The sequence below is a fragment of the Podarcis gaigeae genome (genome assembly GCF_964106915.1).
Source record: "Podarcis gaigeae genome assembly, chromosome: 8".
Taxonomy (NCBI): Eukaryota; Metazoa; Chordata; class Lepidosauria; order Squamata; family Lacertidae; genus Podarcis; species Podarcis gaigeae.
This window is the reverse complement of record NC_139684.1, coordinates 54,393,211-54,418,646: the sequence shown is the minus strand read 5'-3', so window position 1 is coordinate 54,418,646 and position 25,436 is coordinate 54,393,211. Positions and strand designations below refer to the sequence as shown.

The 25,436-nt window shown below is 47.5% G+C and overlaps 1 protein-coding gene across 6 annotated transcripts; it reads left to right on the top strand.

The window, feature by feature from the left end:
- Positions 1–30: 30 nt before the first annotated feature.
- PDPR (pyruvate dehydrogenase phosphatase regulatory subunit) lies at positions 31–25,387 on the top strand. 6 transcript variants are annotated; one of them, XM_083751413.1, is made up of 20 exons: positions 31–158; positions 499–706; positions 1,209–1,265; positions 2,270–2,551; positions 6,862–6,995; positions 7,184–7,265; positions 7,728–7,891; positions 10,075–10,196; positions 11,002–11,119; positions 12,273–12,422; positions 12,834–13,026; positions 13,713–13,837; positions 13,974–14,129; positions 14,223–14,356; positions 15,279–15,427; positions 16,404–16,516; positions 17,642–17,736; positions 20,125–20,214; positions 21,419–21,601; positions 21,990–25,387. In XM_083751413.1, exons 4-20 carry the CDS (start codon positions 2,325–2,327, stop codon positions 22,392–22,394), a joined length of 2,640 nt encoding a protein of 879 aa, XP_083607539.1. In that variant the 5' UTR covers positions 31–158; positions 499–706; positions 1,209–1,265; positions 2,270–2,324; the 3' UTR covers positions 22,395–25,387. The 6 variants fall into 6 exon arrangements, with proteins under 6 accessions (XP_083607539.1, XP_083607540.1, XP_083607542.1 ...); XM_083751414.1 differs by having other exon boundaries at positions 51–158; positions 499–700; XM_083751416.1 differs by having other exon boundaries at positions 51–158; positions 499–700; positions 2,264–2,551.
- Positions 25,388–25,436: the final 49 nt, after the last annotated feature.

Genomic DNA, 25,436 nt, shown 5'->3' with positions numbered 1-25,436 from the left:
GCGGACTCCGTAACCCCACCCCCCGATTCTGATTGGCCAAGCGCGGCTGATGTACGCCACCGGGTGCACTGCTGTCGCGCGGTCCGGCCGTAAAGCGCAGGCGGGAAATCAAGGAAGGGAAGGGAGAAGGTCGCGCTCCGGAGGGGAAGCCGGCGTAGGTGAGGCGGCCCTTGAGTCGGCCCAGGCCTCGCCTGCCTCCCTTTCCCCTGAGCCATGTTGGGCGGGGCATGCAAATAAGCCCTGCGTGGGCGGGGCCGGCGCATGCAAACGAAAGCTGTGGAGGCGGGGCCGTTGCATGCAAATATGGCCCCAGGGTGGGCTGGTGGGTTGAGGCAGGTGTGCCCTTTGCTGCTGGGGCAGAGCAGTCTTGCCCTCTCCCCACCTACAGAAATCTAGGCCTACCTTGCAAGGTGGTTGTTGCTGGGCATAACTCTGGAGTTCTTGAATGATTGATAAATTCCTCCTCGAATGTTAAGTTGTTGTTGTTTTGATTGTTAGATTCTTCAGAGTGAGGAGAGTGTTGGACTGAGACTGATGACGAAGACCCTGGTTCGAATCCCTCCTGCCACGAAGCTCCCTGGGTGACCTTGGAGCACTCACAAACTCCCAGCCTCACCTACCTCACAGGGTTTGTTGTGAGGACAAAAGAGGAGGAGTGCCACACATTGCCGCCTTGAGCTCTTCTGAGGAAAGGTGGAAAGTGAGTGTAATAATCAATAGCTGGCTTGGAGTGTTTGTCCTCCAGTTATAGAATCCTGGAGATGGAAGGATCCAAAATCCTGCTGTTGCAGGGAACCCGTTATTTCAGCTTCCCTGTTTGGTGGCCACCCAGCCTCTGTTAAAAAATCTCTCCTGAAAAAGGCCACCACTTTCCAAGACAGTCTGTTCCATTGTTGGACAGCTTGTACGGCCAGGAAATTCTTCCTCTTGTTTAGGTGAAATTGCCATTCCTGCAGTTTGAACTTGTGAGTCAGATCTTTCCCTCTAGAACAAATTAGAATAAATTTGCTCCTTCACCTCTGTAGCAGCTGTTCAAACATTTGAAGATTGCTATCATATTGCCCCTTAGTAGTCTCAGTGCTAATAAAAATACACAACTCTTGCAGCCTTCTTCATAGGGCTCTGAACATTTTTGTTCCATCCCCTCCCCAATGTTCTAACTTGTTGATAGTCTTTTATTATTTCTGGTTGCTCTGTATCTTTTCCAGGTGGTCAGCAATCTTCTTCGTGCTCCAGATGTGGTCGTATCAGTTCTGAAAAGTGGGGTATGTTTATTTATTTCACCCAAGCCCTGGAATATTCTTTTCTCAGTGACATAACTTGATATGAAATTGTGTCGGAGCACAATGGTTCTCCTTTGCCTGTTCCTTTGGTGTGGCATGTGAAGTGTATAATATCTCACGTGGGGCAGAAATAGTTGGGTTGAGAAAGATAGTACTGGGTTTTCTAGATGTTGCTTGTGGGGCGGCATTTAATGGGCTGCAGTCTCCTGTCTTTGTGTTCTTGACTTTGGCAGAAACAGCTTTTCTGTAACTAGTTCTTCTCCATTGCCTTTTTTAAAACAGCATTTTTGCCTTTCAAATCTCAGTGTATGATTTCCCAATAGCCTTCTTAAATTTTAACTGAACAAAAGCAAGAATGTAAAAATTAAAAACATAATTTTATTTTTTATCATTTCCTTGTTATGCTCTACTATTCAAGTACTAGGTAACAGTGGTTTGGTATGTTCAGTATTAAAAAGCATTTGTTCTGTATGTGCTGTAACCAATTTAATTAATGGACCATGGCAACACAGTTCCCCACCCAGCCCAAAAAAGACCTTTTGTTTGCACTCTGTTGATGTAAATTCAGTATTTTATGTCAAGCAATTCAGCATTTGAACAGAGTTGGACTTCCTGCCTGATCTTTATTAATTAATTAATTAATTAGGGAATTGCTATAATTCTGCAAGTGTTGTTATGCAAAATAAAATAAAAAATCCGTGCATCATTGGCTTTCTCTCACATATTTTTCAGAGATGTTCAGTTTGTGACAGTGTGTCCTTTGCAATGATCATCTTTTGCAGCAGGACCTGAAATCACCTCTGCCTAAGGCTTTGGGTGGCTATTGTCTGTCTGGGTTTACAGAACCTGGCCGGGGGAACTTTTGCTCCATGTCAGTTACCTCTGTATAAGTCAAGGAGATTGTAATGCTGGCTGATGTCATTTTAAGCCATGATACAGTTTTGCAGATTCATTTTGCATAATAATGTTATGTTTTCCAGAAATAGCAACTCTTGGGATTTATCTGTGGGGCTCGGAAAGGGCTAAAGGACCCACATCAAGATGTTCCTCCGGCTCTTGTCTGATGTCCGGTGGCAAAGAGCTAGCCCAGGATGGAGAAGCATGACCAGCTCCCGGCACAGTAGCACAACTGGAGCAGAACCTCACCCGACCCCTCTGCCATCACATGCACAGGTGGTTATCTGTGGGGGTGGAATCATGGGCACATCAGTGGCATATCACCTCTCCAAACTCGGGTGGAAGGACATCGTCTTACTGGAGCAGGGCAGGTAAATAGTCCCCCCCCCCCTTTGCAAAAGAAAATAGGTGTTTGATGCAGCAAGTAATGTTGTGTGGTGGAACTGGGAAGGTCTTGTAGCAGAGGTAAAGTGTACACACACCTGTTAGCTAACTGTAAGATTCAAGCTGAGAATTTATCTACATCTACAGAAAAGGCATTTGTATTTTCTGGAACTGTACTGCTTCAGGTTAGGACCAATATTCAGATGTTCTCCTCACTTAAAAAAAGGAACAGGAATAGAACCCCCCCCCTTGCATGTAGAAACCCAGCATGGTGGGGAGATGACTGGACTCAGCTAGAACCCTTCTCTGACATTCTTGTTTTCCACAGGCAGCGGTCCTTGTTCAGTAATATCCTCCCTACATCTGATAGCTTTCTTATGCAGCATCTTATCTTTGGAATTCATTTCAAGTTGCTTTGTCTCTGTCTTTCATGGGGATGAGGAATTTGTGTTCCTCCAGTTGTTGTTGGACTCCAACTTGCATCAGTCCTAGGAAGCATGGGCAATAGTTAGGGTGATGGGAGCTGCAGTCCCAGCAACATCTGGTTTTTTTAATAATAATATTTATTAAAGTTTCAAAGAAGTTACAAAAATGAAAAGAAGGGGAAAAAGAAACAAAAAATACAAAATACAGAAAAATAAAAACAATTAAAAACAAATCAATCTTTCCATGTCTTATCTTTCATTTGCTTGTTTCCCTAAGCTCCTCACACCTCCCTTTTTGTATTCTAGTTCAATAGTTGTTTCAGCAAGTCCTTACCATTTTTGCTTTTATCTTAATATTTTATCTTAATATATTGTAACTTTACATTATCACCTGTTAACAATCCATTTTTACATGCCCCTTTGTAACATTATTGCTAAAACCACATAACTTCATTCCAGCATCCTTCTAACATTCCTTAACTTTACAGTGTTTCTGTAAGTAGTCTTTAAATTTCTTCCAATCTTCTTCTACCGACTCTTCTCCCTGGTCTCAGATTCTGCCCGTCATTTCCGCCAGTTCCATGTAGTCCATCAACTTCATCTGCCATTCTTCCCGGGTGGGTAAATCTTGTGTCTTCCAATACTTCGCGATGAGTATTCTTGCTGCTGTTGTTGCGTACATAAAGAAAGTTCTATCCTTCTTTGGCACCAATTGGCCGATCATGCCCAAGAGAAAGGCCTCTGGTTTCTTCAGGAAGGTATATTTAAATACCTTTTTCATTTCATTATAGATCATCTCCCAGAAAGCCTTAATCCTTGGGCACGTCCACCAAAGGTGAAAGAATGTACCTTCATTTTCTTTACATTTCCAACACTTATTATCGGGCAAATGATATATTTTTGCAAGCTTGACTGGTGTCATGTACCACCTGTATATCATTTTCATAATATTTTCTCTTAAGGCATTACATGCCGTAAATTTCATACCTGTGGCCCATAACTGTTCCCAGTCAGCCAACATAATGTTATGTCCGACATCTTGTGCCCATTTTATCATAGCAGATTTCACCGTTTCATCCTGAGTATTCCATTTCAACAGCAAGTTATACATTCTTGATAATATCTTAGTTTTGGGATCTAACAGTTCTGTTTCCAATTTTGATTTTTCCACCTGGAAACCAATTTTCTTGTCCAAATTGTAAGCCTTATTTGATAATAATGAAGCCAGTCTCGCACTTTCTCTTTTAGTTTCTCAAAGCTCTGCAATTCCAATTTATCTCCTTCTTCTTCCAGCAGTCCCAGCAACTTCTGGAGGGTTAAAACCTACCTTTTCTGTTTTCCTTGCTTCTGTTTGACTCAACATCTCATACCTTGTTTCGTTTCCTTTGCTTGTGCTTCTCCCTGCGATGGGGGTATCTTTAAAGACTGTCTGGCTGTTTGAAAATACAGCTGCTGGGCTACTAATTGGGACCAAAAGTTGGGAATGTTTTCAGCTGGTGGCTTGGTGCTTTCTTTAAAAGCCTGTCGTGGCTTGGGACCTGTGTACCTGAGGCAGCACCAGTTCTCACATAAACCTACCCATGTGTTGGGATCATGGGGGGGGGGGGGCTACGGGAATGCTGACAGTCTGGGGGTTTTGTTCCTGAGCAGTTGGAATGCTTATAAAATTAAATACAATTGCACCTGCTAATACTGATATAACAGGCTTCATTGCTACCAGCACAGAGTCAAAGTTTCTGTAGAATTTCTGCATGCTTATTAAAATAATAGGGTGTGGACTCATGGTTATTAAGCTCTGTCTTCTTACACTTGTAATCAGGGTAGTAAAAATGTTCTAAAGGAGTAAATTCCCCCTATTATTTCAGTGCATACTTAAGATTGCCTTTGAAACTCTGATCTCTGCCTCTATGGTGTATGGATTCCTGGTGTATGTTATTCCAGATTAATTAACTTTTAGTACATTGGTGTGATCTCACTTGTGTGACAACAAGGGTGATTGGAATGAAATGCTTGTCATAAGAACATAAAAAGCCTGCTGGATCAGGCCAATGACCCATCTAGTCCAGCATCCTGTTTTCACAGTGGCGATCCAGATGCCAGTGAGATGCTTGCAAGCAGGGCTGGAGCATAACAGTACTCTCCTCCGGTGGTTTCCAGCAATTGGTATTCAGGAGCATTACTGTCTCCGACCATAGAGGCAGAGCACAGACATCATGACTAATAGCCTTCAATAACCCTTTCTTCTATGAATGTCCCATGTCTTTAAAGTATCCTCAGTAGTGTTAGATGCTGGTTTGGCATTAGAGGACAGCATTGTGTATGTTGTCTGAGTTAGTCTTTAAGACTGAAAGAAGCCCTGCCAGAAACCATCCAGTTCCTTTACGTTTCCTTTGCCAAGGAATGCTGTCCTAACCCTGTGTGTTGGCATTGCCGTGTCAGCAGCATGCAAGGGCAAATGTTTGCTATTCCTTTGGCTCTGGTGGCAGAAATTGCCTCCTTGCACTTGGGCTCTCCTTGTGAAATCTGGAATGGAAGGCAAAGCGTGCCTCTTGTCAACACACAGCTAAAAATATCCCCTCCCATATCTTAGTGGCACACTTGGGCTTTGCGTGCTCAGCACCCAAATTGGGTTTCACAAACTCCATCCTTTGTAAAACCAACACACATTTGCTGACTGTGCCTCACTTCTTCAGATGAGCGCATTTTGATTTTGTTGTGTGCTGGGAAGAACATGGAGGAAAGCAAGGAAAAGGAGATTGGGATCTACTTAATGACACTTTATTTCACTTCATACAAACTTAGCACTTCATATGGAATTTAAAAAGAAGCTCCTGTTTTATGACTGACCATCTAAGTAAAGATGAGGAGTTCTGGGCAATCTTGAAACTGTGTGCTGTGAGAGTATGTGATTGCTTTTCGATACTTTTAATTGTTTTTTAAATGTCTTAAATACATTTTTTTAATTGTATTGTATTGTTTTATCACTGATGCATTTGCCACACTGGGCTCCTTTGGGAGGAAGGGTGGGATGTAAAAATAATAACTAAATAAAGAGGATGGGGCTTGAGGATCTATCTAAATGCAGAGCTTTAGGTTAGTGCCTTCCTAAAAGTGCCTTCCTAAAAGTGCCTTCCTAAAAGTGAATAATTATGACAGGTTTTCCAATAGAAACCAGCCCAAAGAAACAGAGCCTTTCAGTTGCCTTTCTTCTAGCCCCTGGCAGTGATTTCATCCAGTCCAGGTCCCCAAAAGAAGAGGAGTAGAAATATCAGGCTCACAGTCGCTGGTAGGGTTATGTAATCTATCTGTTTCCAGACAGGAAGTAGCTTCTACTGGCTTTGGTGGTCTGTGATCCCAGTGTACAAGCCATGCCACCTTTGTAACACTTGCTGGTGGCAATGTGGGGCGGTCTCCTGGGGGAAAATATTTTTCCTTTCTCCAGGATGCTGCCCATAATCCCCACTAAGTGCTACAAGTTTCCTGACTGTGGGCTCAAGAAGCTGCCTTCTGGGTGTACCCACAGAGTCTTAGGAAGTACAGGCAATTGTATAAGGTGCAAAAGGCCCCACTCTTTAATTGGTGGAAAGCCTTGCCTGCTCCTCCTCTTCCCTGCCTGATTCCATAGGAAATGACTCCCTGGGCTGTTTGCATCTAAATGTCCTAGGTTCAGTCTTTAGATAGGGTTGGGAAAAGCTCCATCTGGAAACCTGGAGTGCCAACCACACTTAGCTGGTGGGCCAATTGGCCTGACTCTGGGTATGGCAGCTCCATGCTTTCTTAGGGAGCCCTCTGCCACTGACTCATGACCTCTCCTCTTGGGCCAAACAAGCTTCCAGAGTCCCCACAGACCCTCCTGGGTTTCCCTCTTTCAGGCTAGCTGCTGGTTCCACAAGATTTTGTGCGGGCATCGTAAGCACAGCGCGGCACCTGTCCATCGAGCTGAAGATGGCTGACTACTCCAACAAGCTGTATCAGCAACTCGAGCAAGAGACTGGGGTAAAAACGGGTAAGGAGGGGTCACCTCACTGAGCTTTGTGGCTGAGCAGGGGTTGGGGGAGTCAAACATTAAGCAATTCGCCATCCTGGCATTCTCCAGAAGGGTTGCAGATATTAGCCACCATTTGCACCCATCTGAAATGAACCCTTTCTGGGGCTTTCCTGTACCCTGACAGAGGGTGCCTGTACTTGTTCCAGGTTACGTGAGGACTGGCTCTATCTCTCTAGCTCAGACGCAAGACCGGCTGATCTCCCTGAAGCGCATAGCCTCACGGCTCAAGTAAGTGTAAGAGGAACGAGGAGGAGGAGCACCAGGCATGTGCCAGCCTTTCTGGAGTAACTTGTAATCAGGGCCTGGCCAGTTGGTGCTGGTCTGTGTGACAGGGCCTTTTCAGTGGTGGTTCCCCGGTTGTGGAATGCCTTCCCTAGCAAAGGTGCTCCTCCTCTGTCATTATTAACTTTAAGGAGGAATTTGAAAACATTCCTGTTTCCCAAGGCTTCTGGTGGCTGAAGAACGCTGTTCAGGCACCTCATATCATTGGATGAAGGAATGTTTTTAACTGCTTTTAGAATGTTTTTTTAAAAAACTGTAACTGATTTTCAGTGTTTTTAATGGTAATTGTCTTTAAAATATTTGCTTTCTTTGCCACCCTGGGCTCCTTGGGGGGGAGGAAGAGTGGGATGTAAATTCAATAAATATAAATAATAGCGACTGGCCTTTGCTGTGTGTTTTCTCCAACAGGGTCATGGGGATCCCATGTGAGCTCATCCCGCCCAAGAGAGTGACACAGCTCCACCCGCTTCTCAACATCCATGACTTGGTGGGGGCCATGTACCTCCCAGAGGATGCTGTCGTTTCATCAGCCGATGTGAGCCTCGCCTTGGCCAGCGCTGCCTCTTTGAATGGTATGGCCCGGCCATGTCTTTTTGTCAGCAAACCTCATTGTGTGAGAGACATTGCTGATTTTTCTGCTGCTTACATTTCTAATTTGCAAAGTAGATCACACCCTTTAGTACAGCCTTCCCCAACCTGGTGTCTTCCAGATATTTTGGACTACAGCTGATGGGAGTTCTGGTCCAAAATATCTGGAGGGCAATTGGTTGGTGACGGGTGCTTTAATGTGTATTCTCTCGCAGGCATCCTATATGGAAGCCTTCCCCGACCATGTTGTGGACCAAATCCATGCTGGCTATAGCAGATATGAGTTGTAGTCCAAAACCACTGGAGGGCAGCAGGATTGGGGGAAAGTGCTATGTGAAGTAGGTCTCTGCTCCCATTTTTCTGAAGGGAGAACTGAGACTGAGGGCTGAACTACATGTAACTAAGAACTCAGGCTTCTGCAGAAACTGACAGCTTCATGACAAGGTCCTCCCTCTCACATCTCAAGAGGAGGAGCTGCAGTTCAGAAGCAGAGCTCATGTTTTGCATGCAGAAGGTCCAGGTTCAATCCCTGACATCTTCAGGAGGACTGAGAAATCCTGGAAAGCCACTGCCTGCCAGTGCAGACAAGAACGAGCTGCTAGGTGTACCAAAGGGCTGACTGTATAAGGCAGCTTCTTGTGTTCCTGGAAAATGGGCCTTCATAACAACATCAGCTCAAGTTGAGCTACACAGTGCAGAGGCCGAGGGGAGAGCTCAACATGGAACTGCTCCTTTGGGTTGTATCACTCTGCTCTTTGTAGCACGTATCTCAGCTTTAAGGCTGCCATCCTACACAACCCTTGCCTGGTGTGCAAGTCTCACTGAATTCAACAGGGCTGCTGTGTAAACACATAGGAGTTGTTTGCAAGAAAGAGTGACTTGCCACTAGCCACACAGAGAGAGTGTGGCAGAGTCCTCTTTCCCACCCACTGTGCCACACTTACTTTCAGCTTGCGTGAATGCTCTTGCTTGGTCTACTCTTCCGTCCTGCTAGAATCCTCATGGTCCACTGGAACATGTTAAATGTGCAAAGCAAAGTTGTATCCTTCGGAGCTCTTCCACAGTGGAGGCGTGATTAACCCGCTCTCTGTTAACCTTGGAACATACCCATGAAGCTGCCTTATGTCAATTTGGGCCATTGCTCTGTGCCGCATAGGATCATTTCTTGCCATAGGAAGGCACAACCTTGTGCCATCTTAAAATGCTGGACTACAATTTATACAGTGTGTTTTCCACAACTGCTTGTGGTTCACGTTTAAAAGTACAGTAGTACAATAATGATACCTTATAAAAAGTATATTACCACTACAAATGTAGCACAACCCTCCCATCAATTACCAGTTCATTTAACATATTTCAACATTTAAGTGAACATAAATCTCACTAGTAGGTCAAGTAAAAATAACCAATAATTTCACATCCAAAAGTTGCCCGAAAGTTGCTGGTTAGTACCTAGGAACCCCCATCTCCCAGTCCTTTATACCACAAGTCCAAAAGGCCAGAAACTTCCCTTGGCCTTGAAGTAGTTGGCCATGCTGTCTGGGACTGGTGGGAGCTGTACTCCCAGCACCTCTGCATGGCACCAGGTTGCCTATCCCATGTCTGCTCTGACCTATAGCAGCTCCCCAGCCAACTGGGGTCCTTTTGAACATGCCAGAGATTGAATGTGAAAACAAAGCAAGTGCTTGAGCTATGGTCAAGTTTAAAAACCCTCCTCCTCTAAGGACATATGAAGTTGGCTTTTTTTGAGTCAGAGCAACGTCAACCAAATCCAGTGTTCTTTACAAGAATCCTCCCAGAAATTGACCAGTGGTCCAATGTCGGCACTCTGCTCTGCCTTCTGCCCACCCCCTGCTTTAGTGCCATCTGTGTTACACTGATTGCTTCTGGGGTACAGCAGTCTGCTGCTTAATTTCTCAGCTCATCTGTGAGCATGCTGGCCTAATTGAGACTCTTGATTTGTGCTTCCTGTAGCGATTCCACTTTGGCCAGGGCCAGGCAGGGGGCAAGAGAGGTGACAGGTCCAATGGACCTACTCTGCAAGCAGCTTTTCTTTGGAGCAGGGAGCAATTGGAGGGGGTTGGACTGGATGACCCTTTAAGTCTCTTCCAACTCTATAGTTCTATGATTCTAATTTCTGTCTTCCTTTTCCGCTTTCTCCGCCCAGGTGCCCAGATCCATGAGCGGACGAGTGTTATCCATGTCTTGTGCCAAAAGGGTTGTGTGGCTGGAGTGGAGACTGACAGAGGGATGATCGAGTGCCAGTATTTTGTTAACTGTGCTGGGCAGGTCAGGTGCCAATTGTTTTGTGTGGCTGCCGTTGTCAGCGTATGTGTGCATTGAGTCAACAACTGCTGTGAATGAACTCAGATTTATCCTGATGCTTCTTTTTCAAGAGGTTCTGGGGAATACTTTCCAAATTAGCAAAAAGCTGTTCTCTCAAAAAGGCAAGCCTTTTGTGCTGGCATACACCCCCCCACACACCCACCCACACCCACACACCTTCACCCCCCCCCCTCAGGCTTACAGGTTAGAAAATGCTTATTGTCGGGTGTTTCCTTCCATGCTGCACCACATGTCTAGTGTGAACTGAGTCAGGGCAAACCTGGCTTCCTATGCTGACTGCACGGCTGTGGGATTGGAAGGGAAGGATCCTGTACTCCCACGTTGGGTATGTCAGTAGTATATGTATCTGAAGAAGTGTGCATGCACACGAAAGCTCATACCAAGAACTGACTTAGTTGGTCTTTAAGGTGCTACTGGAAGGAATTTTTTTAGTAGTATATGTAGTCAGTTCTTACCATTGGAATTGTGAGCTGCAGAATCAGCTAATTAAATTAATGGTGAATGATTTATTTTGCCTCTAGTTGTAGAGAAGGGCAAGAAGCTATAAGGCACTAGTGCCAGCCTTTGCCAAGTGGGTGCCCTCCAGATGTTTGCGCAGGATCCCCTTGCCCCCTCTCATCCGGCACCTTTTCTGTCTCGCTTCCCTACCCCCTTCCCTGCAGTGTTACCTGGCATGTGATCCCATTAAGTTACATGGTGGTGCAACCTGCCTTCCGCTTGAGCGCTAACTTCCCTGCCTTCGTTTCAGTGGGCTTATGAGCTGGGCCTTTCCAACGAGGAACCGGTCAGCATCCCTCTGCACGCCTGTGAGCACTTCTACCTCCTGACCCGGCCCTTGAAGACGCCGCTGGAGAGCAGCACGCCAAGTAAGGACTCTCCCTCTGCACCCTTTCATGGACACCTTTGCTTTCCCTGCAGGCACTCATGGTCATTGCTCAGTTGCAGTGCACAAATTCTGGATGCGGGACAGGGAGGGGGTCTGGGAAAGGCCTTTGGCTGGGACAGAAGAGAGCCCACGTCAGCCAGCCAGCGGGCTGTATTAGGTCAGGAAGACCCATGGGTGTCTGGCTGCTTTTAAGGAACTGGAGAGGAAATGAACAAGGAGGCATTGGGTGTAAAAGTTGTGCTGTGTAGTCCTCTCTGGGCAGCTGTGGCATGTGGGGCTGCCTTTGCTTGCCCAGTGGCTCTTAAGCAGCTTTTGTAAATCAGGGGTGGGGAACATTTTCAGCCTGAGAGCCACTTTCATTCTGGGCAGCCTTCCAGGAGCTGCATACAGAGTGGTGGGTGTGGCAAGAGTGGGCGTGGCCAGACACACACCATCCAGGCAAATCAGAGGTGCTGTGGCAGTTAAAGGGCACATGTTCGCCAGGCGACATCATGATAGGAGGACACACCAGGGCCAGATACAGGGGACTGGAAGGCTTTATTTGGGCCCTTGGCCTGAGGTTCCCCTATCGTAAGCAGAGGATAGCACACAGCTCAGCAGCTACAGAAGAAAGTGGAGGAAGTTTTCAGGGCTGGTTGGGATGCCACATTCAGCTAAAGCATTGGTTTTGATAGCCCCTTGCAAACAGCCTGCCTTGTTCTAGCTGCTACACCAGAGGAAAGACTTTTGGTCATACAGTGGTACCTCGGGTTAAGTACTTAATTCATTCTGGAGGTCTGTTCTTAACCTGAAACTGTTCTTAACCTGAAGCAGCACTTTAGCTAATTGGGCCTCCCGCTGCCGCTGCGCCGCCACCGCCCGATTTCTGTTCTTATCCTGAAGCAAAGTTCTTAACCCGAGGTACTATTTCTGGGTTAGCGGATTCTGTAGCCTGAAGCGTATGTAACCTGAAGTGTATGTAACCCGAGGTACCACTGTATTTATAAAAGCCCAAGAATCAGTGCAAGGTCGACTGTGCCTCCCCAAAGCAGGCAGGGTCTCTAGCTTTCTTCCCTGACTGAGCTTGCAGGAAGCCTTCTGCCCACATGCAAACAATCACTTCTTTCCCTTCCTGTTACCCCCACTCCCCATAGCTATTGTGGACCCTGATGGGAGGATCTACATCCGCAGCTGGCAGGGGGGCATCCTTTCAGGCGGCTTTGAGAAGAACCCCAAGCCGATCTTCACGGAGGGCCGGAACCAGTTGGAGATACAGAACCTGCAAGAGGACTGGGATCACTTTGGTACGTTGGGTGGACCAGGAAAGGGGGCTGTTCCCAAGTCCTCCAGATGCACCGTTCCTGATATGAGACATGTTGGCTTGAGCAAAGCATTGTGCAAGTGACTGAGTGCCTGGCTTGGTGGGTGACACCTGCACTTCCTCTCTGCTTTTACAGTTAGTTTATAAAGTTCTCCTCCCTTTCCCTGCCTTGGCTGTCCCACTCTGGGCACATTGTTGATTGGTGCTGTGAGCTTAAAGCTTTATTCTGGGCTCTCAACAAGTGCTACAAGCAATAGAGTCAACATCTGTGGGCTGCTGTGTTTGCAAACGTGGAACTTTCTTGATGGTGATGGGGTGGGGGCAATGAGGGTTTGGGTATGCTGCCCATCCCTCCAAATAGTGATTGTTTGTTCTGCCTCATCTTGGGGAGTAGAGCCACTTCTGAGTGCCCTTCTGCGGAGGATGCCAGATCTGGAGGCTCTGGAGATCGTGCAGCTGGTGAATTGCCCAGAATCCTTCACTCCAGACATGCGGTGCATCATGGGAGAGTCGCCCAATGTGCAGGGCTACTTTGTCCTGGCAGGGATGAACTCGGCTGGCACGTCTTTTGGTGGAGGAGCAGGCAAGTAAGTGGCTCCCCCCTCTCTGCATGGGAGAGGCAGAGGGCCAGGGATGAGGGCACTGCTTGTAGAACTCTATGTGCACCAGCTTCCTGTAGGTGCATTTAAAGTCTGTGTGCTGCTTCTCTAAGGCAAAGCTATGCCAGGGCCCTGCAGTTTCCAGCAGAAGGGGCTGCTCAGCTGCTCCTTGTCTGCTGCTAGTTTCTGCGCATGCTGGCACATCCCTCTCTGTCCTCCATCTGGGCAACTGAGAGGCATTATCAGAGTTCAAGGGCACATCTCAAACCAGGCGAAAAGATTCAAGGAGGTGCAAAGCAGGTGCAGTAAGGGCTGTAGCTGGTAATGGGATATGGTCGGGGAGGAGACTTGGGGACCAGATAGGGAGATTTTGAGGGCTGTATTTGGCTCCCAGGCTTGAGGTTCCCAATCCTTGAGCTAATGGATGTTCCTTGTGACATCCGGAGTTGCTGTGACGTTTCTGGTTTGGGCAAAGGGATTTTGTGTTTTGCTCTCGCTTGAGCAAGGAGGGATTGCAGGCAATAATGTGTCCCCACTGTAGCTCTGTCTCCTACTGTGTTATCTTTAGGTGTAATTACCGCCCCCCACCACCCTGCCACAAGCACAGGCTGTTAACTGTCTGCTCTCCTGCACTATTTAACCTTCTGTGCCTACTTGTCTCCCTCCTTGGCCAGGTACATGGCTGAATGGATGGTGAACGGCTACCCCTCTGACAACGTGTGGCCCCTGGACCTGAAGCGCTTTGGGGCTCTGCAGAGCAGCCGCACCTTCCTCCGCCACCGCGTCATGGAAGTGATGCGTAAGTAGCCTGCGGCTGGACTCGCTCGCACCCCACGTTAAATCAGGGCTGTGTAGGGTGTTCTTTCTGGACTAGGAAGGTGATGGATTTGTGTCCCTTCCAGCGCTTTGATTCTGTGATTCTGTGGCCCCTCCAGCCCTGATTTATGACCTGAAAGTTCCCCGCTGGGATTTCCAGACCGGCAGGCAGCTGCGCACGTCACCCCTCTATGACCGGCTGGACGCACAAGGAGCCAGGTGGATGGAGAAGCACGGCTTTGAGAGGGCCAAGTACTTTGTGCCGCCTGGGAAAGGTGAGAGCGCTGTCCTTCCGTACGCAGCCCCTGGAGAATGGGGTGCCAGCATCTTGTTGTTTTGACCCAAGTCTTGTGGTTCCTTATCTTTAGACTTGCTGGCCCTGGATCAGAGCAAGACCTTCTACAAGCCAGACTGGTTTGACATTGTGGGGGCAGAGGTCAAGTGCTGCAAGGAAGCCGTCTGCGTCATTGACATGTCCTCGTTCACAAAGTTTGAAATAAGTGTAAGTGTGGTTGTGAGAGGGACGTGGACCAGCACTGTGGGCCTGACATCTGCTTCTGTAGCTTGCTTGGGTGTCTAGAAACCCCCAAAGTTTGTTCACAGTTGATACAGAGCTGTCGTTATTTTATAAAAAGCAACTTTTAGCTGAACCATACAGATGAAAATGGCAACAGCAATTAAACACTCTTGGGCAGACCAAAGCCTTTATGGCAAGAATGGGGCAGCTGTGGCCCTCCAGATATTTTTGGGCTACAACTCCTATCATCATCTTTCTGACCACTGGCTGTGCAGATGGGAGTTGGAGTTTAGCCACATCTGGAGGACCACAGTTAACCCAGCCCTGCCTTAAAAGGCTTACGGGAATAAATAAAACTATTGTGGAGAGGCACTAAGAGAGACCCCTGATAGGACCATTCCAGAGGGTGGGTGCTTCCATGGAGAAAGGTCTTCCTCCATGTATCAGCCAAAACTTGCAAGATGGACATTTTGTGAACTTTGGCACTGAGCTTTTCCTCAATGCTTCTGATCTTCTAAGCCTTTATGATTCAAGCTGTATCTCTCCAGGCAGCTGGAATGAATCTTACGGAGAGAAATGCACTTTGGTTTGGAGAGGGCTCAGGCTGTAAGCAAGCAAAGGGTTGCCCATGTAATGTTCATAGATATTAAAGCCTGGAAACTTGCCTTTTTGTGTGTTTTTAGGAAGGTGAGTTTTGTGGCAAGGCATTAACTAAAGTAGCAAAGTGGCTAAGAAAATGTGTAATTTAGGGTAAATACAGTTAGAAATGCATACACTGAGGAATACGGGCATCTCAAGGTTCTTACTTATGTCAGGAGCTGAAAGCCATTTCAAAAAGGGATGGACAAATCCTGCTTCTGCTGCTGTCTCTGATTTCTTTCTCCTCTCCCACCTCCCCATGCTGCAGTCCACAGGGGACCAGGCCCTGGACGTCTTGCAGTATCTCTTCTCCAATGACCTGGATGTGCCAGTGGGGCACATAGTGCACACAGGAATGCTCAATCACAATGGAGGATACGAGAACGACTGCAGCATCGTCCGCCTAAACAAGCGCAGGTAAGCTTATTCGGACTCATCCTTTTGCCTGCTCTTGCTTCTGCCTTCCTGCTTTGAAGACTCACCTCCCACATTACGCAATGCCTCTGTTAATGCTCTGCCTAGAAGAAGAGGATACGAGAAGAGCAGATTTGATTTGGAGGGGGGATATATTATGTTTTGTGAAGGAGGGCTTCCTTTATTCTGTCCTGAATAATACAGCAATGCTCCCCCCGCCCTTTCTTGGAGTGTTATGTTCACCACCTAGATCCTTTGTTTATTTGCAATATCTATTTCTGCGGAAGTCCTATTGGCCCCCAACCAGCCTGGCCATTGGTCAGGGATAATTGAAATTGTAGTCCAGTAACAGGTGGAAGCCCAAAGGCTGCCCGTCCCTACTCTAGAGTCTTATCTTCCACAGATTATTATTTTTAATGTATCTATATCTCACCTTCAAGAAGCTCAAGGTGGTGTACTTGGTTCTAGTCTTTAATTTGCTTCTCAAATGAAGGGCTGAATTGAGCAAAGTGCTACAGGCTTGCCTTTGAGTTTGGTACATATTTGGCCTGCATTCAGGGAAGCGTCTGATGCCAAATTTCACTGCCTGGGAGGCTGGTGGTCTCATTCTTCAAGCCAAGACAGGGCCCTCAAAGTTGCAGGAAAACCATTTGGATTATAGGATGTGAATTGTTGGTTCCCATTAGTTATGGGAATACTTTGTGCTCCAGTGCCTCTGCAGCTCAGGTACAGCTTTGTATGCTTCAAGGGGCACCTTTCAGGGCCATGTTGAAGGATGGAACGCCTCCCAGGTTGAATTAAGTTGCAAGAACCTGAGAGCCTGGACTCGGTGATTATCCACCCCAGGAGAGTCGCAAATCCCAACAGGCTTTGCTTCAAGCCCTCTGTAGATGTGGACGTGTCCACCATGCCACAATACCTCCCCACTACCTGGCCCCTGCTTTGTGCTTAACCTTCTCCATTGTGCTTTGCATTCCAGCTTCTTCATGATTTCCCCCACAGACCAGCAAGTCCATTGCTGGTCCTGGTTGAAGAAGCACATGCCTGTTGACAGCAACCTGTTCTTGGAAGACGTAACCTGGAAGTACACAGGTGAGGCAGGAGGGAATATTGTGCCTGCAGGTGCTGGCACAGCTGGAGCGGCTGCAGATGCTCCTTCAGCAAGAAGTCGTGTTTTCAGTTGCTCTGGAGTCCCATGCTGGCTGCAATCCAAAACAAAGGGAGGGCAGCTGGTTGGGGAAAGTTGCTGTAAAAATATGAATGTGGCAAATAGGTTTTTGCAAATGTATTATCCGGATATTCTCACAGGCGATGTGGGTTTGGTTGTGGCTCTCTGTTGGCATCTGATCAGTGACAGATCCAAGCTTGGTGCTATGTAGTGTGGGAAACGCTCCCTGGGCTTATATGCGAAGTTCATTTTGAAATATAGGCTCCCATTTCACATCTTCTCTTAGAATCCTACCTCTTAGAAAATGATTTACCCCTTGCTTTCACTACTGAGGGTGGAACTATGCTCTCACATGGTGCCACCATCAAAAAAGGCAGCCCCGTGTTTCTCCACATCCCCCTATCATTGGTTGCCCACCACAGTTGCACACCACAGTTATGTCATGGCAAGGGTGCCTGAAGAGAGGGGAGGGTGGCTGTGGTTGAACTTGGTATGGGGTTTCCATCTTCAGTTGCAGTGCCATGTCAAGATTAGCATGCAATTCCTCTGGTAGCAAAGCTAGGTTTGTGGTCACCAGATGGGGGCGCTTTAGTGCTAGCGTTAATGAGCCTCCCTGCTTTAAATGAGTCAAACGTAAATCCTTGGTTGTTCCTCGGATCCACAGATGCATTTTTTTCCATACACAATGTTGGGCAGGGGTGGGAAACTTGTTCCTCTCTAGATGGTGTTGGAGCCCAGCTCCCAGCATCCCTGACCATTGGACTTGGATGGTGGGGGTTAATGGGAGCTGGAGGGCCATTGTTTCTGAAGCACTCCTTTGGAGTTTCACAGTCCATCTGTACATCCCTCCCTGCATGGTGGGCTTCGCTTTCTGCAGCAGAACTTGATTTCATGCCTACTGTTGTTTCCAAACCATCTTCCTCCTCTGTCAACTATGGTCCTGAGCTGTGCCCAGGAAATCTGAGGGGTGGAGTTGACTTGGGTGGGACCTTCCCTTTCATTCTTCAGATTTCTCAGAGGTAGAAACCCTTGTGCTTTTCTCTACCCAGCATTGAATCTGATTGGCCCACGTGCTGTGGACGTCCTGTCAGAGCTGTCCTATGCTCCAATGACCCCAGAGCACTTTCCATCCCTCTTTTGCAAGGTATGTCACATGTTTTTCAGTTTGTTTTAGAAATCTGCTTACTCCTCATGCAAAGGAACCGGTTCACACAATGGCCTGGTTCACACACTGTACTAAGGTGTGGTTTGTTTAACATGAGTTAGCCAGGAGTTGTCCCACAATCCAACAAAGCATGGCTTGTTAAAGCTTGGTTTGTTTTCAGACTTCTCCTGCATTGTGCCTTTTTAGTTTGGGTCAGAGTGGCCAGTCAAACTACAGTAGAGGAAAGGTGCTGGATTAGCATGTTAATACCAAGCTGTAGTTAAAACAAACCAAGGTTCACAAGCCAACAACAAACAATGACTCTAGCTGCTGGGCATCATTCACACACAACACTAAGCTGTGGTTTAATAAGCCATAGTTTATTAAAATGTTGTGGAACATTATTTGTAAACTCAGAGGTCCTGTTTTGTGTATCTCTCTGCCTCTGCCCTCAGGGTTGTCACCTAAGACCACACATAAGGCAGAATGGCTGGGGTCGTGTTAATGTTGTGTCTCAAAGCGGCTTTATGTGATGCTCTGGTTTTCAAACAGTCCTGGAGAAGCCTTGCTTTCTTCCAGCTTTTTGTGGATTTGTGATGTGTTTCCAAGATTGTTGTTGTTGTTCATTGCCTGCCCTTCTCCCTAAGGTCCCAGGTCAGGTTACAACATTAAAATACAGTATTAAGATTGCTGCTGGGCATACTCTTGGTTTGCATAGGGTGGTGGTGAGTCCAAGCAGTTCTAGACAGTGCCTTGTGCAACTCGAGAGTATGTCATTGAATTCAGCATACAATCTATGGTGCAAACATGGGGGCAGGGCTTCACTCAAAATTGGAAGAAGGCTCCTTAAAGATAGGGCACTTTGTAGACTGATGTCTTTGTGGCAGGCCTCATACAGAGTTCAAGTCTTGGCCAATTTGCAGGGCACAGGTTGTGCGTTTACCAGGCAAAGTGTCCTGCCATGTCTTTGTCTTGCTGAATATTGCAATGATTACTTTGTAGGGTGTTTCTTGCCTGTTCTGTAGCAGTTCTCAGATCAGAGAATATCTGGGTTGAGGACAGGGGTGGATGCATTTATGAAGGGTGCCTTAATTATTCTCTGTGCTGCTGCAATAACATCTGGAGGACACCCTTCTGGCTACCTTTGTCCTACAGCATTCAAAGTGCTTTACATTCTTGGTAATACAACAGACCTATAGAAAACTCTTTATTATTGCAAATAAGGCAGGGAGAGGGCAGTTGAGGCTGAGAGAGAGCAGCTGGCCTAAGGCCAACTAAGTTTTTATAGTCAAGGTGAGATTTGAATTAGGCCTTCCCTGATATGTAGCTCTCTTTTCTTTTATCCGCCATGCTTACTTGCTACAGTGGCTCGTTTCATGCTTCAAAACATGACCCTCCTTCCAGCTCCAGAAGGAATGTTCATTCTGTAAGGCTGGTTGGAAAACCTACAGTGGGACCTCTGATGCTCTCAATGTCAATGAGCCAGTGAGGATATATCCTCCTAATTACACCCCGTGGTGGTGCTGATCACAAACTGGCTGCCCACAAACAAATTGTAAGAGACGTTTTTGTACACTGCAGAAAGAGGGAGTGGTTTGGAATGCCCTGAGTCGTTCTGTCCAGCGTATAAAGCTTGGGAATTTATTTTTTCAAGTTTTTTTTTATGGGTGTAACTTTTTTTTTAAGTGTTCCCCTCCCCTCTCCAGGATATACATGAACCTTCTGTCCCCAGACAGAGAATCTTGTGTCCAATCCTTGTGAATGGAGAATGTTATCATGGAAATGGGCCTGACCTCTGGACCCCACCCGTAAAAATGAATCTCCAAATGCAGGGGTGGCTAACCATTTTTTTTTAGCATGAGGGTCACATTTGCCATTTGAGGGGTTGCATGCACACATACAGCCCCCACTCCTGGACTGATCCATGCTAATCAGCTGTAGGGGGCAGTCATTGCCTCCTTTCTGCTCATCAAATGATCAATCTGATGGTGGGCAGTGATGATTAAAGGGGGGGCGGACAAGAACCATGTAAGCTACCTTCAGCTCCTTGCAGAAAAAGGTGGGATATAAATGCAACAAAATAAATAAATAAATAAATAAAAGACACCCAGGAACCAGAAGCCAGGCGCTTGAGGAGTCTTTTCTTGCAAGCTCCCAGCTGCTTGTGCTCATTGCAGAAGTGGTTTTATTTTATTTTTTTTTAAAAAAGATTGTGTAATGTTTATTCTACCGTATCATTTCTGCTTGCTTCCCTGGTGCTTAAGCTTCTTGATTGTCTCCTTCCTCTCAGTGGAGAGAGCGAACGACTGCTCCCTCTCTTCTTGTCCTGGGTTGCCCATGTGCTTTTGCCATCTTCCATTTTCTTCCTTTGCTTCCTGTTTCCTACAGGAGATGAGCGTGGGCTACGCCAACGGCATCCGTGTCATGAGCATGACGCACACCGGAGAACCGGGATTCATGCTCTACATCCCCATTGAGGTGAGAGGTGCTTTGTTGTCTTAAGACCAAAACTTTGATTTGCAGGACTGAGGAGAACCTCTTCTCCCTTTTTCCACAGGATGGTATATAAAGATCCAGAGTCAAAGACTTGGCTTAGAAGTACAAGATAATAATATCCATTCTGTCTTCTCAAGCTCACCAGTTTGTCCCACTCAAAAAGGAGATCTACCTGTTGGGACCTAACTTTCCTTGCTTTCAGACCACATTGTGAGCACGAAAGAATCCAGTCAAAATAGGCCCATATGAGTTGCACTTTGCTAGAACAGGCAAAAGGTCCATCTAAACCAAGCTACCTAAATATACTCAGCTTATAGGTAGGACATGTTGTTTGCCTTCAGCATCAAACAGTGTCAGAGGTACTCTGCCTCTTAATTAGAAAGGCTCCATTCAGTTTGTCAAATTGTTGTTTTTATCCATTGATAGACAAATTAACAGAGAGTAGCTAATAGCTAATAATCTGTGAACTGTGCCTTGCAATATCAGACCAAGGCAACCGTGAGCTGGCTGGGTCTGCTGGAAGTCCTAAATCAAAGCATCTGGAAGGCACCAGGTTGGGGGAGGCATTGCTACTACTTATTTTGTAAGGAATAAACGCTTTTTAAAAAATCCCCCAAAGGGGCATAACTTGGCATTAAATTCTGCCTGCAAAAGCCACTACAGGCAGCTTTTGGAATTGGCCACAGGGAAAATACAATCAGATTCTTACACTAAACAACTACCTAGAGCAGGCGTAGGCAAACTCTGGTCTTGTTTGCTAGGAATAATGGGAATTGTAATTCCAAAACATCTGGAGGGCCGGAGTTTGCCTATGCCTGACCTAGAGCGCTGAGCAGTCTCTTTCTCCTAGGACATAGTTACAACAAGCCGCTTTTTGTAAGGCAACATAGCTTCAGTTTGTAGTTTGGTGACAGCAAAATGTGGAAGCTGAAGCTGCTGGGCAAAGTTTGGATGAGCAAACAAATCATGGTTTGATAAGCCATGGTTTAATAAACCACTCTCAAGCGTTATGTGCAAAACAGGCTATTCAATGCTGTTTGCTGGGCTGGGGTGGTGGGACTTTTGTCATCCGCAGCTTTCTGCAGCTGTCCAAGGGCTGCTGCCATTTTTCACTCTCTAGAGTTGCAGATGCCAAATGTTGCATTCAAATGCCTCTGTACTATATTTCCAAACCTTCCCATTGCAGTATGCTTTGCACGTGTACAACGAGGTGATGAGCGTGGGGCAGAAGTACGGGATCCGGAATTCTGGCTACTACGCCCTCCGCAGCTTGCGCATTGAGAAGTTCTTTGCCTTCTGGGGCCAAGATCTGGATGCTTTCACCACGCCGCTGGAATGTGGGCGCGAGTTCCGGGTTAAACTGGAGAAGGTGTGAAAGAGAGCTGGGCCATGGGGTGGGTGTGTTTGTGTGTGGCACAGAAAAGGCAGGCTGCCTTGAAACGAGTGCAACACAACCTCCCTGCAGTGTGGGCATCATGTTTGCCTTGGGGCTGGGGGAAGTGGATTCAAACCCCATCCTAGCCATCAGTTTCCTGGGTGGCACAGGGCAAGTCACTAATTTGTGGGCTTCAGCTTCTCTTCTGTTAAGCTGCAACAGCAACGTAGGAGGTGGAAGGTACCCCAAGGGTCATCTAGTCCAAGCCTGTGCAATGCAGGAATCTCTTGGTCCCTTGTAGATAAGTTCCCCATAGAATATAAAGCAGGAGCTGCTCCTTTGTCCAGCCCTGACTGATGCTTTCCCCCCGCTCTCTCTGCAGGGCACTGACTTCATAGGGCGGGAGGCGCTGATGCAGCAGAAGCAGGAAGGGGTCTACAAGCGCTTCATCATGTTCGTCCTTGAAGACCACGACACAGACTTGGACCTGTGGCCCTGGTGGGGGGAGCCCATCTACCGGAATGGCCAGTACGCCGGCAAGACCACCAGCAGTGCCTATAGCTACACACTGGAGCGGCACGTCTGCCTGGGTTTTGTCCTGAACGTGGACCCAGAGACTGGTGAGGAGCAGCCGGTGACACCCGACTTCGTCAACCAGGGCGAATACGAGATTGATATCGCAGGGCAGCGCTTCCAGGCCAAGGCCAAGCTTTATCCCTTCAGCTCCCTCTTCACGACCCGCCGGCGCAAGGATGAGATGGAGTTCAGTGGCTTCCAAGGGAAATAACTCAGTGCTTCATCTTTCAGACTTTTTAACGCTGCTGCTCATTGGGACTTTGTATAGCCCCTCTGGTCTGTTACATTTTGTATATCATAACACTTTTTTCCCCTTTTCCTCTCCTCTCCTTCCATACATATCTCTTCTTTTCTGCTCATCCTGGTTGTTTTCCAACATTGGCTGAAGCGCCTGAGGCCAAAAGGGCTCTGTTGCGTCCTGAGCTCCAGCCTCCGCTTGTCCAATCAGCAAGGACTCCTGTGCCCTGAGAACATTGGCAGCAGCCTCGGGCCCTTGGGATCTCTCCTCTCTTGCAACGTGCCACATCACCCCAGGGCCCATCAGGCACCTGTGCACCCAACACCCAGTGGCCAGCCCTTGTCCTTTGCAGTTTTCTTCCTTGTGCTGCCTGTCGGAGAGGTCAGCAGGCAGTGTAAGGAAACAGTGAGTTTTTCTCCATGTTAGGAATGGGTGTGAGCAATCCATGAGCTGCACCACACAGGGTCAGCATCCTACAGAAAATTTGGCATCCCTGGAATGGAGCTGCCTGGGTGACTCCTCAGTGTCTATGGATTGTGTGGCTGAGGGTGCTTGCTTCTGGGTTTGCTGTGTTACAGAATCCCCCTTCCCTTTGTTCTTCTTTGTGTTCAGTCTTGGATTGGTTGGATGGTTGTGCAATATATGGTGTTCAAAACCCTCACCTGTGCCACTTAGGGGCTGACCAGCCTTTAGTCAACAGGCATCTAGTTGCTTAGAGGTTGGGGCTGAGGGCTGTGGGTGTAAGCTGCACCATCTTAACAATGGCGGAGCCATGGGTTGTGTCTTGGCTTTGTGTTGGCACCCCCCCCCCAATCCAAGTCCTGTGGGTAAGTGGTTGGTCACCTTTGCTTGGCTGCAGAATGTCTCTCCTCCTTCCCAGCACTCGCCTCCTCTGCACCTGCTGAGAACAGAATCTTGCATGCCATCTTTCACAAGGAGGGCTGTCCCATTTCAGGCTTTAGGGGGAGTTTGTGTTGGGTGGTGGGAAGAGCCTCAGCCTTCTCTCTGTCGTGGAAATGATTTGAGGCTGGGGTTTCTTTAAGCCAGGGGAATATGCCCTGAAAGGCAGGCACGCCATGCCGAAGAGTGTGACCTCTGGCCACTTGCAGCAGTCCAGTTAGCTGTCACTGCAAACAAGAAAAAGGAAACTGATCTTGAGGAAAGAGGCAGAGCATCTGTGCCTTGCAAATTCTCCTAGCAATACAGATCGGTGGGATTTCATGCTGCCACAGTTCCCTTTGAAAAATCCTTTAGACTGTCTCCCTGTGGCTGCTTTGTATCTTTCCCTTCCTCCCTTTTTTCTACACGCCAGGCAACTCTTCTCTCCTCCTGTCTGAGTTGCTTGATGTATCGTAATGTTGCTGACCATTACCCATGCAATGTTTTTCAGTGCTGCTGCTCTTTCTGAGGGCAAATGCCTGAGGTCCCTGCTCCCATACTCCAAGGTTGCCAGTGAGCAAAAAAATATCTAGATAGGGTCTTCTGTGTAGATGTCTCTTGAATAGAGTTCCTTGTAGCACTGATCCTGAGGCCTTGGGCCTGTCAGAAATAGCTCCTCACACAAGGAGAGGCAGAACTGAACATTTCCCACAGCAGGCCTCAGCTGCTGGGAGAGGAGACTGGGAGACTGTATTACCAAGACTCTCAGGCAGGACCCCCCCAAAACAGCAGCACAGATAGCGAGGCTTCCTCAGCATCTGCCCCAGGAAGTGTGTGAGATGCAGCTGAAGCCGGCTGGACCAAAGACCAGACGGTCCCTTTGCTCTCCCCCTTCTAATTGTGTTGCTTCCCATTTATTTTTCATAAATGGACAGGGGGCTTTTACAGTGAGCTTAAAAGGACTTGCTACTTGCTTTGTGTATGACCATCCCACTTTGGCTTCTGGGAGCTTCTCAAGACTACCCTCCCCACGCTGTTTCCCAAACATGCATAAGTTTTAAAGTCCCTCCCACATCACTGTCAACTCTCGTAAACAGCAGGGTTGGTTTTGTTGCTAAATTTCTGCAAGTAAATGGTACAGGGGCCTCCTTACCTCCAGCTACATTTGCACCAAAGACAAAAGTTTTGCGGGTGGAATTCATAGCAGGCAGAGCAGAGGTCCTTGAGCATTTGGTCCTGTGCATGAAGGCCATCCTTCTGATACCTGCAAGGCCCTACCCAGAGCAGCCTCCACAATCCTGCAGAGTTTGGGTCTTCTGCCTTTTCTAAAATAATGTTTTGAGTGATTCCTTATCTAACAGTCTCTCTCTCTCTCTCTTACTCCTGGTTCCTCCCTCCCTGCTCCTAGAATCACTCCTTCAATACTCACTCCCTTTTCATTCTCAGATGCACTTTAAGCACATTTGTTCATTTTGACCTTGGTTGCCAGCCCTCTGTGATCATTCCTTCATGGAATCAACTCCAAAACTAGCAGAGGTGTTTTTTGTTTTTTTTAAGCATCATTATTAAATTAAGAGCACTTGCCAGCATCTCTTCTGTGGAACAGGCACCGGAGATCTGGAAGCTGAGCGAACCTTCCCCTTCACTCTGGAGTGCCTTACGCCTCATGAATGTTACCTAACGGAGGGAGCAGAGTTGTGCCTCAGCTCCATCCTGTATCAAAAACTCTGCTGCTTGGCTGCAGCAGGCCACCATGGCAGGATTCTTGGGATGCTCTGGAGCCTTCTGACCCTCTCTGAGTGTCGCTGGCATCGACTGCTGTTGCTGTGCCTGCACCTCTGCAGAGAGTGTATATCTGTCTGGACTGGAAAACCAGGACGTTGGAAGATGCCCTGCTCCTCTTCCAGTGGAAGTTCCCAAGGACTCCTGGTCCAAAGCGCACAAAGGCCGGGGAGCAGCTTCCTTTCCTGTCCCAACCGGGAAGCCTGCATCTTCATCATGCAGCATTTCTGCAGATATATTTCCTGTCCCACTTTGGTTTTCAATGCTACCTGGTTTGTATATCAATAAAGAGTTGTTTTAACTACTGTTGCTGCAGAGTCTGTGACTTGTTCCCCAGGCCCATCCAGGAGGCTG

Excerpts from the sequence above, each read along its gene's own strand:
- PDPR (XM_083751413.1), top strand. The coding sequence starts at position 2,325 with ATGTTCCTCCGGCTCTTGTCTGATGTCCGGTGGCAAAGAGCTAGCCCA. Across the intron at positions 2,552-6,861 it reads GTCTTACTGGAGCAGGGCAG|GCTAGCTGCTGGTTCCACAA; the intron begins GTAAATAGTCCC and ends TCCCTCTTTCAG. Across the intron at positions 11,120-12,272 it reads GCTGGAGAGCAGCACGCCAA|CTATTGTGGACCCTGATGGG; the intron begins GTAAGGACTCTC and ends CACTCCCCATAG.